General features: G+C 32.1%; 1 protein-coding gene and 1 long non-coding RNA gene across 2 annotated transcripts; both read left to right on the top strand.

The window, feature by feature from the left end:
• The first annotated feature begins 2,073 nt into the window (after positions 1-2,073).
• Positions 2,074-6,192, top strand: LOC111714146 (cell cycle checkpoint protein RAD1). Its single transcript, XM_023489194.1, has 5 exons — positions 2,074-2,180; positions 3,588-3,658; positions 4,351-4,393; positions 4,559-4,640; positions 6,040-6,192. The coding sequence occupies exons 1-5, from the start codon at positions 2,094-2,096 to the stop codon at positions 6,069-6,071; spliced, it is 315 nt and encodes a 104-aa protein (XP_023344962.1). The 5' UTR covers positions 2,074-2,093; the 3' UTR covers positions 6,072-6,192.
• Positions 6,193-11,570: 5,378 nt separating this feature from the next.
• LOC111714147 (uncharacterized) lies at positions 11,571-12,887 on the top strand. The gene is made up of 2 exons (XR_002767903.1): positions 11,571-12,593; positions 12,730-12,887. It is a non-coding gene; the product is annotated as an uncharacterized LOC111714147 (long non-coding RNA).
• The last annotated feature ends 2,212 nt before the right edge of the window (positions 12,888-15,099 follow it).

Below are 15,099 nucleotides of genomic sequence, written 5' to 3'. Positions count from 1 at the left end.
TCCCATCATCTTCTCCTTCCCCTCTACTATCTATATACTGAAATTTTTCTTTCTACATGATAGTCTGTTATATAACATTATTAAGACAGCAAGTTTTTCTGCTGCTTAGATTATATTCACAACTTAAAAGTTTTCTTACTATTTGTAAAACTTTCAGGAATCATTTTTTATTCTTAGTTTTTTTTTTAATTAAGTAGAGACACAACCACAAACAGAATAAAAAAAGGTCTTCTATTTCAGTTTCTGCTAAAAATATTTTATTTAATTAATATTAATATTATATTAAAAATCCTACATCTTCATGGTTCCAATAGGGAACTGTTTTACTTCTTTATTCAATTCTAAGTCTAGGACAATAAACTGCTTACTCCCTAATTTTTTTGATAACATTGCTGCTCTTTACATTAGCTTTGTAACCATTTTTCTCTTTACCCCTGCTGTCCTATAGGTAGTTCCTATTTTTACCTTTTTCTTGTATATTTCTTGCTATAACATAGATATACTTTATATGGACAATTTGTTGCTGGACATTCCTCTTTCCTCACCACCTCCTCCTTCACCTCCTTCTCCTCCTACTCCTCCACCCCGCTATTCTATAAATCAAGGGTTACCTGAAGGGAAGGTTTTTTTATGGGATTTTTTAAAAATTAAATAGTACTTCTAATACTTTCAATGCTTGCAGATCTGGAAGGGGTGATGAGGAGGGTTCAGATGATCTTGCTTTTAACATCAACCTAACCATATGTAAGAAAATATCATTTTTAATAATATTTTTAAATCAAATACTTGTGATGAATTTTAAGTAATAATTTTGTAGGTTTTTAAACCATTTCTAACAGTTAGTAAATTTGTTCTTTCTAATTTTCATTGTTTCTATATTGTTTTAAACTGTTTCTGTTAAGTTATTAACTGTTTCTATATTGTTTTAAAATGTTTCTGTTAGGTTATTAACTGTTTCTATATTGTTTTAAACTGTTTCTGTTAGGTTATTAACTGTTTCTATATTGTTTTAAAATGTTTCTGTTAGGTTATTAACTGTTTCTATATTGTTTTAAACTGTTTCTGTTAGGTTATTAACTGTTTCTATATTGTTTTAAAATGTTTCTGTTAGGTTATTAACTGTTTCTATATTGTTTTAAACTGTTTCTGTTAGGTTATTAACTGTTTCTATATTGTTTTAAAATGTTTCTGTTAGGTTATTAACTGTTTCTATATTGTTTTAAACTGTTTCTGTTAGGTTATTAACTGTTTCTATATTGTTTTAAAATGTTTCTGTTAGGTTATTAACTGTTTCTATATTGTTTTAAACTGTTTCTGTTAGGTTATNACAAACACATCTTTTTTCCCTTTTTAATTTACCATCCTTCCCCTATCTCTCTTTTTATCTATTCTCCTGTACTTGTTTTTAACATGTATTTCAAGAGCTTCCTGATTAGGTCCGCTAAACCCGCCGGTCCAGCATCAAATGAGTCTTGCACACTCCGTAACTTCCCCTTTTCTCCTCTCCTTTTATCCCCCTGTCCCTCCATCATGTTCTAGCCTCTTTTTCTCTTTCGCTTCATACATGACACACGTAGTAATTTTAGTTGTTTTGGTTTGATTCGTTTTTCGTTCTTAGTCAAAATGTTTTCCAACTTTTTTAACATTTGCTTTACTGACACTATTCCAAACAGAAATTTATGCAAGATAAACGAAACCCAAAACCATTCTAAAACGAACCTTTCAAACGATCGTTTATGAATTTTTTTTTTTGGGAAAAAATATCGTAAAAATTAAACAGACAAACTCTCTGTCAATAGAATAATTTTTTAGTCCAGGTACAGTTTGAAGTGTTGCCATACCTTGTACTTTGGGTTCTTTCTTCTTTGTCAATTCCTTTTTAATCTTTTTTCCGTCCTTTTTTCTTGTTCTATCTGATTTTTCTATTAAAAGTTTAAGATAATAAGGCGAATTAGATTTGCAGGAATGTATGGGGTGGAAATGGTTTTTTTTATCCGGGGGAAAATTTGGACGTTAAAGAGTCTCATTTATAATATTCAAGAAAATATACACCCCTGATTTGACTTGTTAAGGATATTATTGGATCCCTGGATATGAGTTGTGATGTCCTGAAGCTGGAAATAATTCAACAAAAAATAGTTTTCAGCACTGAAAATATTTTTGGGGACTCGGATATTTCGGTAATATATGTATTTGGTTTTGAAAACCTTATACTTTAAATTAAAGAGACTGTAATCGTAATGTTTAAGTGACCCTCTATGCAAAGATAGCACTGCCCACAGTCTACACAGACTGCTCATACACTCTACCTGGATAGGCTGAGTAGGCCTATAGTGTCCCGGCACGCCATGCTACGGTTCCATGTAATGTTTTTTGACTGACATCTTACGGCCACTTGTTGCATTCAGGGGTTACAACTTTTAAAGAAATACTCCAATTTTAAACATAAAACATAACGTTTATGAATATTGTTTTTTTTTAAAGATTTTGCATTTCCTATTCAGAGGATCCTTAAATATCCCTGAATACAGATGTCTCCCGATTGGTCGTGTACCATATTATAGGTGTTAAAAAACATGTGGAAAAAAACCCCGTCTTCCTGACTCGAGATGTCATTATTTCTGTGAATTTCCGTTAATTCTTTTAGCAATTAAAATGAGCATGTCACTTTGGCAGAAAAACCCCGAATGAAAAAATAATTTCTACATGATTAGACAAAGCTTTTAAGGGTTCCGTTGTTAATCATTTATGAATGGAGCATGGGTCATTTGACATTACTCTCATAGTCCCTTTCAACATTTTTCAAACAAAAATCTTTGTAAGTTAAAATTCAGCGAAAAACACCTGATGGCAAATAAGCATTGGACAACTAAATCTTACATTTTACGCTTAAAAAGTAAAAATCAGTGTTTCGGATCCATATCATTTTGATTCGGATCCGGATCCGAGATAACTTTTGATTTTGTGAATCGGATTTTCCCTATTAAATGTTATGCAAGGTTATAATTTATAAACTATAGTAATCCTAAAGTTAAAAATGTCGTCATTACTATTATATAAATGTAAACATTAAATTATTAAAGATAATTTTGAAAAATTTTCGTCATGTAAATAATACATTTACGAACCATTTTGATTTATTTATTCCATGGTTTTGGTTAATTTTTGGCGCTACCCGGATCCATATCAACGTTTCCTGATACGGATCCGGATCCGGATCCGACCAAATGATACGGATCCTACCGGATCCGGATCTAGATCCGAAACACTGGTAAAAATTATAGAACTTTTTAAATTGTGACGGGGAAAATTAAATATATTTTTGATTTGATGTCAATATCTGATTAAATATTAGATATCACTATTACTGATTATTTCATTTGCGGGTTCCTCGGCGGAAGTGACTTTCACATTTTTAATCAGATTAATTTTAAGGGCACTGCTGTAAATCGGGCATTGTCATCTTTGCCTGGAGGTTCACTGGAAATTACGCTTACAGTCCCTCTTAATTAATAAATGTCTGTACTAAAGTTCATTATGCTATTTTTTCTAATTTTAAGACAAAATATATATTAAACTTTGTTTAGATTAAAAGTTGTTCGAAGATGATTGAAAACTATCATGTTCTTGCTCCGATCTCAGCTAAATATAGACTCAGGTTAAAAGCTAAATATAGACTCAGATTAAATTCAAATTATTTTATGTCTATTACTTTCCTCATACCCTTGATCCTTATATTTTTGAACCTAATGTCGTAGGCCTTTCAAACTGAAATCTGCAAGATATTGGCAATATTTTTAAATTTCAGAGGTGAACTCACTGTACTGTTTACACCATTTGGTTGCAAAGATATACGGAATAATGTTTGTTTACGTGATTCCTTTTATTTTGTAAATCTATGTGTTTATAACTCAAGGAGGGTATTAACCAAAGGCGCATTCAGAACGGGGGGGGGGGGGCTATGGGGGTTCAGCCGCCATCCCCTTGGGTTAATTAAATCTATTATTTTCAAGAGGTTTTTGGGCCATACTGGGTGCTAAGCCCCCCCCCCCTTTCATTGAAAAAGTCCTGAATATGTCCCTGATTATAGGGTTTGTATTAGTAGGATTTAGGAAACGGGTGCATGATAAATAAACTAGTTAGTAAATAATCATTTAACAAGCCTGGCACTTCCTATCCTGCACATTACAATGTTAACCTTGGTTAACAATCTTGTTCAGATAAAAACTTTCTTAAAACTACTTACTAGCGGTCCTTTGACGTCATAGAAACCCTTATTCCACCTAACCTTTTAATCTTTCTAATATGTCGTAAATAACCCTAAACATAATTGTTTTGTTAAAATTTTAGTTTGGTTAAGCATGGGCTGAAATCTCTATCATTCTCTGTGAAGGAAACCCAACTTGCCATAGTATAAAAGCTTTCATTCCCTCCTCCTCCTCTTCAAAATGAAGGTCACGTTGGGTATAAAAGTGGACTCCTATGTATCCCCCCCTCCTGGCATCCTATATATCCTCCCTGGTATCCTTGGTATAAAATGAAGTATTGTTGGGTCTAGGTGAGTGTAAGAGTGGACTCCAGGGATATCCTATGTATCCAGCATATGGTTCAGACTGATGGAGAAGGCAATGCCTACACAGGTAGATATCTTTATATAATAATTAAAAATCTTCTTTTTTTTGTTGATGCATCCGATCATAATTGTTATACCCCTTGACCGATTTTATTCTAAATTTGATCGGGGAACTTTGGAATGTTCTAAGTTTGGTTTGAATTATTTTTAAAAAATTGATAAAAATCTGGAGGCAAAGCGGTTCCAATCTAGTAGTATTATTAAAGTATGTGACTTGAGAGACTACTGGAAATTCTAATCCATGATCGGAAGATTGAATTGTCTTTTCTGCCTTTAAATATGGTATTCCAGCGCTTACGATCCATTTAATTTCGATGCGGATCCGGATCTGGATCCTGGATCCGCACTGGAAAAAATGGATCCGGATCCAGGTCATTTCTTCAAGATTTACTGATTTTTTTTACAAAAAATAAATTTCAAATTTTTTGTTTTTATTTTTTCAATTGTTTTTTCAAAAGTTCAGAAATGGGGTTTTGGAGTAAAAAAGTTTTTTTTTTTGAAGTTTTTGGTTAATATTTTACCCTTTGGATCCGGATCCGTGGATCTGAATATTTTTGAGTATCCGGATCCAGGAAGTCATAAACTTGCGGATCCAACGGATCCAAATCCGGATCCTAAGCACTGGTATTCAGAAAATATTAATTGATTTTGGCAATGCACATTAAGTATAAAGCAGGAAAACAATTCCGTTGTTTCTGATGTCCTCATCCTTATCGGCTATTTTAAAAAATAAGAAATTTATGTAATTCGTTATAATTTCCTGAATTCAGGAGGGTGATTATTTTGGTGCTAATCCCAGGCAATAAGAATAAAGGGAAGGGAAATGGCGTTGGTCTGGCCAGTTGGGTATTACACACGCACACTTCTTTGGTACAGACACAAAACATGACTACAGTCAAGGAAATTGCAGAACAAAGTCGTCAATTATAATTAATCTTGAATAACGAGTAGTTTATTGTAAACTTTAATCAAATTATATTCTTTGCATGAAAATTTGGCTTATAGTGTTGACTTAAATATATAAATAATATATTACATTATATTAAACTTATATTTAAGTAAACAATTAACAATAAACAAATGTACTCTCCTAGACTGTACAAATACCGAGATTCTTTTGTACTCTCTTTTGGTACACACACGTTTCCGGCCCCCTGGCTAATCTGATTTGGTCGCCAGTCGGCACCGCCACTCATTTTTATGAGAGAAAATTTTCATAATTAATTCACGAGATTGCAAAGTCAATGAAGAAATGTGTAAAGGAAAATACCAAAAAAAAAAGACTGAACTATTGAATACTGATAAATCTCACTCTAAATTATACTGGGTGACCTTTTAGTAAAAATTTACTGTTTTAATAATGTTCATATTTTGAATAATAAATAATGATTGTATTTTCTTGGCAGAGTTTTACTGTGTGCCGGACAAAGAGGACTAGCCTCTCTGCCTGAACTACATGAGCGACATGAACAGGGAGAAGTTTATCAACAAAACTATTTATTTTGATTTTAGATCTCAAAATTATGTATTTCTATCAATATATATATGTCATTGTTAAAGTGACTGTATACATAATTTCAAGTACCCCTACATTTAAAAAGCACCGTGTCCTATTTACAACGGTACCCTTTAAAGGGAGTGACTGGCAATGTAAGGTAGTTGAACTGAGTATGCAGTGTTGTGGAAAACTTCTTTCGGAGTTATTTGAGACATATTAAACTTTTTAAAGATCTGTAAATCCTGAGTTTGACCGAAAATTTGACGTTCAAAACTCATACTTTGGAGGTGGATATGTTTTCAGAATTAGTTTTTTTTTAATTATTAAATTACGACGACATGAAATGTAAAAAAGTTCTACAATAAACTACAGACGTCATGTATCGGAACAGATTAAAAAAAATAAGAGCAACTAATTACCTATCACAGAAATCATTTCTGTAATATATTCATTTAATATTTATTGTTCAGTGGCATCTGAAATGTATTATTTAGTATCGATCAGCTGATATAGTTTATGTAAACATTCTATTATTTCTACACTAGTATAGCTAGTATAGCTGACCGAACGCCGACTGTCGTAATATTAGTTGAACATATGTTAATAAAAACTGCAGAATACTTAACCAGAGGCCTTCAATCAGAGAAGACTTTCCTGCACTTCCCTTAGTCTATATTAAAGAAAATAATTGTTGTCTGAAAATTGGAAAATCTTGAATGGAATATCCTATAAAAGCTCTGTTTGACTCTTACAAAAGTCAGTTCTTTAAATCCACTTGGATAGTTATCTCCAATAGCTAAATACTCCATTCAAGAACTCCACTGTCGTAAGTACTACTTCTAGTTAATCAATAATTCTAAACTCGGACATTTGTTTCTTAGAAAGTTTATAATTTGCAACCTTTTTCCTGACTATTGTCCCTTTAATATCTCAGCTTTAATGTAGACACTGCATTAGTATTGTTTCTTTTAATATCTAGTATTTATATATGTATTTAAATTATTCTCCAAGTGTGGGAACTCTAATACTTAATAGTATTAATCCTTTTATTACATTCTATTTAATTCTAGCTTATTCATATATGAAACATTTGAGGGAAGATTTCATCAAGAGGATTAAGTTCTTCAGCAGTGATTGAGAATAGATATAACAGATAGGTTAGAGTTTGAGGAAGTATTATTTTTATTGCATTTAACAATTAAGCATGGCGTTTTATTTAAAACCATCAAAAAAAATTTGGCGAGCAAGTGAAAGATGTTTTAGTAAACTCTTTTCAGGACTAAGACATTTTACATTTTGAAACTTTGCAAAAAATTTCTGAATTAAATTTGCCTCAAGGACCAATTCAATTTCCTTCAGATGAAGAAATAGAAGAACCCCCTGATACGGAAACTTCCCCCCTTCTAATATATATACTAAATTATCAGACAACTGTAGCCGAATATTTCTCATGAAACACAAAATAATAACCTCGCTCTCATTCCTTCAACAAGCATTATGCTTTCTAATGAGCATTCAATACCCCCGAGGGAAAATAATCCTAATTCCCATATCAAGAAAACTATTAAATCAAAACAGCATTCACCAATATAAACTCATCAAAGAGCGAAAGCAAATTTTCAACCTCCTCTTAGTGACTCTGATTCAGATTTGGAGTCATCTTTGTCAAAACAAGTTCAATATATGCAGCAGTGAATAATATACTTTTGCTTATATTACTTATTAGCTTGGTAGAACGCAATAATAATCCAAAATTATATTCCTGCAGAATTACAGTCTATACATATAAAACTTTTTCTGTCAACATGCTGTATTGAACCAAGATCAATAGGTTCTAACTTAATTTAGTTTTTGGACGGTCTTGGGGGGGTCTTATTTCAACAGAAAAGATTATTTTGTAAAATCCTTATTAAGTACAGGGATATTTGATTTCTGAAGTAATTTACATGTATTTAAACCCCAGTTTGTATATTTAACCGTGTTACCCTCTTGTAAGTGTGTCTTCTCTCCCCTTTTTCCCCCCCCCCCCATAATAATCATGAAGATATCAATAGATTTTCTCCCCCCCCCCTCTCTCTTTTCTTTTAACTCCTTACTTATGACCAAGACAAGAGGAAGAAAGAATATTTTTGTAAATGAGGTTGGCTGGAAAGTTAGTACTTCAATATTTGATTGGAACTAACTCGTAAAAAGGAGATGAATTTTTATGTTTCTTAAAATGATACTGCTCTCAAGGGAACGAAGTGGGGTAATTACATATTCTCCCTCCATGAGAGAGAACAATTAGTGGTCTTATTGGTCAGCATCTGATTATTGGAACTCATTAACTGGATGGCATCCGTGGGAAACCATCCTTGAATTTGTCACGTTATGATATTCTTTTTTATTATTGTAACGTGGCGAAATTCCCCCCAGTATATAAGGAAACCAGATTCCTGGTTTCTTCAGTCTAGTAATTACTTCCATACAGGAAACATCTCCTCCAGTCAATCGTCATATCATGGGTAAGCTCTTTCATATATATTAGGTCACTTTATAAACTGGAGTAATGTTGTAATTTAAATTCATAAGTACTATATTTTGAACCACAGTGTGATTTGGACTTGTATTTAAAATTGATTAGACTAATTTGGACTTAGAAAATAAATGATTGATTGATTTACATTTTCTTAGCCTAGAGATAATACTTAGAATAAAACCTAAAAATGTCTCCATGCAAGTTAGAAGTTGTACTTAGAAAATAATCATCTCCAATAAAAGGACTTAAACATTGGAGAATATAGTAGCATAACCATAATGAATAAAGTCCCGTGTGGCAATTAACATCAAGGCGACGTTGATAAAGTATAAGTAAATAAAATGTCTTAGATTTAATGAAAGAAAGGGTTATTTTTAACATAGTTTATTTGGTCAAATAGTAGATATCATTTTATCCAGTGGAATCCTTCTCTTCTGAGATCCATCCTGAATAGAGAAGAATTAATATTTAGGAATAGTCATTTGGTAGTAAGATGGTAGTAATATGTAGTAACTAATTAACCAGTATAAGAGTTACTAAACATAAAGTGGTACATCTATAAGGACCAGACCCGGTGCGCTTACTTATTTACATTTTACATATCATGAATACTCTGTGGTTTCATTATATTAGTTTAACATTACATTTTAATGTAAAAAATATAATATATTACTGAATATTTTCTAAACTAACCATATACATATTTTAGAATAAACACCAGCCGATGTGTGGACCTATATCCTGTGGAATAACTGTCATCATACTTATCATCGCTCTCGTCTACTTCAGTGACATCACAACTTTTGCAACAAACCTTGTACGCAACATGGGAAGCTCGCATCGCATATAGAAGAAACCTAATAAACTCTACACTTGAACCATATTTTTTACCTTACGGGAGAGGTACCTACAAGATATCTTCTGATTAATAAAACATTGTGCACAATAAGAAAGGGTCAAAAGAAATTAGATTAAGTGGCCAGTACTTAAACTCTACAACAGTGCAATAAATAGAATAAATACAAGAGTGAACAGACATCTAAATTCTGAAGTGCAACTATTAGCATCAGTGAAATAAAGTGCGCAGAATAAAAAAAATACAAGTTACCGTGAACAGAATACTACAAAGCAGCAAAGTTTTACAGTGCAACAGAAATAACTTAATTAAATAAAGCACAGAAAGTGCAAATATACCAAGTGCATAACAACAGAAATAGAGCACAAAGAAGTGCGTCTGCATACATTGCATTAAGTTCAAGTGGACATAGAGACTACTTCAAACATCTCAAGTTACAGTACAACAATACAAAGCTAAAATTATAGCATAAAGAAGTGCAACTAAATATATCACTGCGCACAAAGTTACCGTGAACATAACAACATAACAACAAAAGTCATGGACCAGGGAGATAAAAGGATTATCAAGTGTTTGCTCCAAAATCTAAACAAATCACTGCATCATAGCCAATAAGGTATCCTTGGGAAGCATAAATTTCTTCTTACACAATATAAAATTGAAGAATCATTAGCTATAATGCTGGTTATGTTAGAAACCTATGTTCCAGAGCCTAACATCCCACCTAGTGTGAATCTGCTCACTCCCAGCAAGCCTATCCCAATCTACAGGAATTTCCTTCAATCTGTAGATACCAAGGGGGTGCTTATCACTTGTGGGATGAATCTGTTGTTTACAAGTGGAATACAGTTGGTTAATTTCAAAATAACTAACCTTTCTCCAACTTTCAGATCAACTGTATTACTAAGTCATTTCATAATGCCCTCTGTCAACCCCAGTTTAGGGCTTGCTCCCACTCACCCAGAGTGGAGCAACATGTTCCACCTGGGAAATAACTTCCTGGATCATCTCAACATAGTAATGACTAATTTCAAAACTTGTACAATGGTCATAGAAGTTGATCTGTTTTTTGGCGGTCTCCCCCTACCCACCCTCCACTCATTTGGAATTTTTTAATGAGCATCTGGAAGCTTTATGTGAAAGCATTCCCATGGGGATCTCCTTAATTTTGCAAAAGATGCAAGAGACCAATGGAGTTTATCGTAGAATTGTGATCCTGTGCAGTCACTACCAGAGACTTTATTTCAGGATCAAAACACGACCTTTAATCTGTGTGACAGAGTGAATGCTGCTCTTCGACGCAACTGTGCTGTACATCAGATCATCTTCCTCTGTCCAACATTTCTCACCTACCCTAGCCACAACCAAATTTATCCTTAACCCACCCTGCCATATCAGGCCCTGTATAACCTCAAGTTCAGAAATCCCGCAGTGGTTCAGAGAGGGGTAGTCCTTCTTCAGTTGCTTCAAAACATCCTTAACGAGCTGGAAGACAAATTTAAACCTGATCCTGACAACGTTCTCCAGCAAAGTCAGTAAAATGCTGCTTTTGCTTTTACAAAAAGAAATTGTTGCTGTTTTCTAAGGTATTTTGTACTTCATAACATTTCATCCAACTTATGCACATCTTGCATTATTCAAACAATTTGAAATATCTTAAAGCTGAGATTTGCATTCATGCCAGTTACGATTATAAACTTTCTCGTTATTATTTTTACAATCTAATCCTGTAGATGTTTCATTCATAGCAGACATAGATGCTTTTAATTTGCTCAACAATATTCAATTGCTTGCAAAATTTATACCTTATTTAACACCATTGGATATTTCTACATTTAATGCCTCTGTAAAAACGTACATTGCAGCCTTGCTTCAAGTTTTATCAATTTTATCCCATTTTCTCCAATTTTTATTTACGGAATTGAACAATTTGAATCATTAAAAAAAAACTAATTTTGAAAATGTAGCCACCCCCAAAGTAGGAGTTTTGAATGTTGAATTTGCGCTCAAACTCAGGATTTACATCTTTACATCTTTAAAAAGTTTGATATGTCTAAGATGAATCCAAAAGAAGTTTTCCACAACACTGTATACTTAGTTCAACTACCTTACATAGCTGGTCACTCCCTTAAAACCACCAAATAATGATCAATATATTGACGTTTTTTAATTGATAGACGTTGAACTCGTATTTATTTATTCATCCTTGACCGGTTTAAATGAAATCTTAGTGAATCTGATATTTCATTGAGAAGTTACTTGAAATTACATCTAATGTATATTCCCCTATATTATTGTATGTTTATCTAAATATTTTTTTTTAATGAAATTATGAAGGTTTGTAGATTTAAACTAAATCGTTTGAATTAAGTCTAAAACTCGTTAAAAAATTTCCTTTAAAACAAAAAATATATTAAGAAAAGGAAAAAAAGCCTAAAACAACCAATTGTATCTCCGCAGTCGTTGTCACATAATCAGATCTTACGTAACATTCTGAACTTTCTTTTATAAACTCTTTTAAAGGGACTGATGTTGTAATTTCAATTGTTCCTTCATTTGAAAAAGGGCATAACCAATTCAGAATGGAACCCTTTAAGACTCTTTTCTGATCAATGATGTGAAAGGTGTATTGTCATTATTTTGGCCTGAAAAGTTTATAATTCTGACAATTTCCTGCAATGTTTCTCAAGCAGAAAACCGAAATTTATTGTATAGAGAAACCATGATAAAAATAATCAATTTTGTAAAGTGGTGGATATATCATGCATTTTAAAAAGGTTTAAAGGTACCATTGGGAATCGGACGTGCCAAATGTTTCTTGAACGTACGTCAACAGATTCGCAGATGAAGAACTTTGACATAAAACTTCAAGATCCACAGACCTGATGTGAAATTCTGAATTTCTCTGTCAAGGTCGGACATGAATTACAAACCCAAAATGAATTTCGTAGGATTTGGAAATTATTTTCATTGTAATATATAAGTGTGTTGTACAAAATTTTGGCAGTAGCAAGACGATTTCAAGATTTATTTTGATGTCGTAAGCATTTTTTTAGAAGTAAAATGATAACAAAATACCCACCAAAATGTGGTCTGCCTTTTTTGGGCTTTCAATATTACCGGAGGTTTATAATTTTGGTTTCATAAAATAAATTGAAATCTGAACGCATTTTCAGTAAAATTTGCAGCACAAAGAAAGGCAGACCGCATTTTTGAAATACCAGGACTAAGAAAGATTTGTGATAGTTGTTTATGAATCAGATATACACATTGACAATCAGGTTGACGGATTAATACCACAAATAATTTCAAAGATCATATACGAAACTCGAAGTCGTTTTTTTACTGTCATGTTCCGTGGGACATTCATAAGATCATTTTTTTATTGTTTTCAATAATTAATAATTATGCTGAAGATTCCAGTCCGAGTCGATTGCAGACTGTGATGTATTTAAAATACCTATGTAAGTATGTAAATTTTGTAAAAAGTTTGTAAATTTTGTAAAAAGTTTGTAAATTTTGTAAAAAGTTTGGAATTTTGTAAAATTAAGTAATACATATAAATACATATATTTGTCTTACTGTTTTCAGATCTTTATTTTTTCTTCTAAAAATCGATATTTTTTCGGGGGGGTTTAAATCGATATTTTTTCCGGTGGGTTTAAAACCTAAAATCAATCAATTTTACATAAACACCCTGTTGTCCACAAATGATAAGACTAAGGACGACCTAAAACTCCGTAAGTATAAAGATTTTGAGGAGTTTTATATTTCTTTAAAAAATCTGCTCAATGATTTGAAAAAGAAAAACAAGTTTATTTTTAAAAAACTATCTTTTAAAATTTTCTCAATTGTAAGGGACTAAAAGTTGAACTTCAAGTAACACCCTGGAAACCTTAATCTGATCAATATTGTGGAAAATACTGCAGTTTTTCAAGGTTAAAAAAGTGTTAAAAGTTACTATTTTTTCCTGCCCTAGAAATGCGCCAATTAGAGAAACCACAACTGAAAAAAAAAACAGATTTTAAAATTATAAAGATTTAAATCAACTTTTTTCTTGACCAGAAAAAGCTTTTAAGGTTACTGTTGTGAATCGGACATTGCCATCTTTGCAAGGAGAGTCACTTGAAATTGCGCTTAAAGTCCCTTTAACTTATCTATATAAACATATCAATATTCAAAATTGTATTTCTTCTATTTTATCTTCTGCGTCTTAAAAATATAGAATTGTAACATAAATCAATGCGATAAAAATCCTCTTTATTTAACAACGCATCAATTACTTCAATAGAAGAACAGAAAACTACGTCAATTGAATATACGAGTAAACAAGAGCAGGGTTTATGTAGAATCATTAACTAAATTGGATGGTTGGATAAATTCTAGGTGTTAAGTGCACGTTAAAAATATTTTTTTTAATTATTTAATAAATTTATTTTTTTTAATAAGGTTTTATTAAAGTCAATAAAAATAGAAAATTTTAAACTAATCTTGACACGTGGATTTAACAGTTTTATCCTTAATAAGCAATCTGTGACTTTCGATCATACAGTTAAACCTTAAACCTGGAAACATATTTTTGAGCATAATTTAATCACTTCTGTAAACTATTCACTTGATACATTCTTTACAGCTCTAGGCACAATAGATTACTGTAGATTAGAAAAAATATTTCTTAATACATTCTGGAAAGGCTGTTTACATGTAGTTAAACCTCTCTTGCTGGAGCATTTACGAATGCATCCTGACAATATCATTATTTATCCTATATGGGGCTCTAGTGTATTCATGCGTAATTCTGAGGAATGTAAAAGGAATATGTTTGGTACAATAGGAAATATCATCAACTGTCCTTTAGTTTTTATCAAGTTTGAAGATAACAGCACTGTCTTTCTATCAGAAATAGAGTTAGGAGCTAAGTTTGGGGTTGAAGTAGATACAGATTCCTACATTTCTTTGAAACAGGTTGTCCGAGTCGGAATTCAAAAGCTGAATTTATCACTCGATAGAATAAACATAGAATCACCATATCAACCTCCACTTATCCGCTTAATAAACTATTCTGTGCAGGGCTGTAATAAATGGGTGAAACTTTTTAAGCGTCTTGAATTTTCAAATAAAAATCTACAGATTAGAGAAAGGAAATGGGAAAACGAGTTAGGAGCACTGCAGGGAATTGATTTTTGGGAAAAAACATATAAACAGACTAGAGATATTTTCTTTGATAATAAATTAAAATGGATGCAATTTCAAATAGTTAGGGGCACTTTAAAAACAAATAAAATTGTCTCAAAATTTATACAAGGTATCAATGCTAACTGTACGTTCTGTGAAAACTATATTGAAAACATTTTACATCTTTTCTGGGAATGCGAAAAAGTTTCGACATTTCTGGTATCCATTTACAATTATTTTGTTACTAGATGGGATTCCATTTCCGCAATACCGAACAGGAAGGACTTCATTTTTGGTATTAAAACAAAGAATATGTACTCACCTGAGAACCTTCTAATCCTTTATGTCAAATATTATATATGGGTTACAAGATGTAGAAAAGTGAATCTTGAAATTAATGGTTTCTTAAACTGGTTTAA

Source organism: Eurytemora carolleeae, unplaced genomic scaffold, assembly GCF_000591075.1.
Source record: "Eurytemora carolleeae unplaced genomic scaffold, Eaff_2.0 scaffold1527, whole genome shotgun sequence".
Lineage (NCBI taxonomy): Eukaryota > Metazoa > Arthropoda > Copepoda > Calanoida > Temoridae > Eurytemora > Eurytemora carolleeae.
This window is presented reverse-complemented; position numbering and strand designations above follow the sequence as displayed.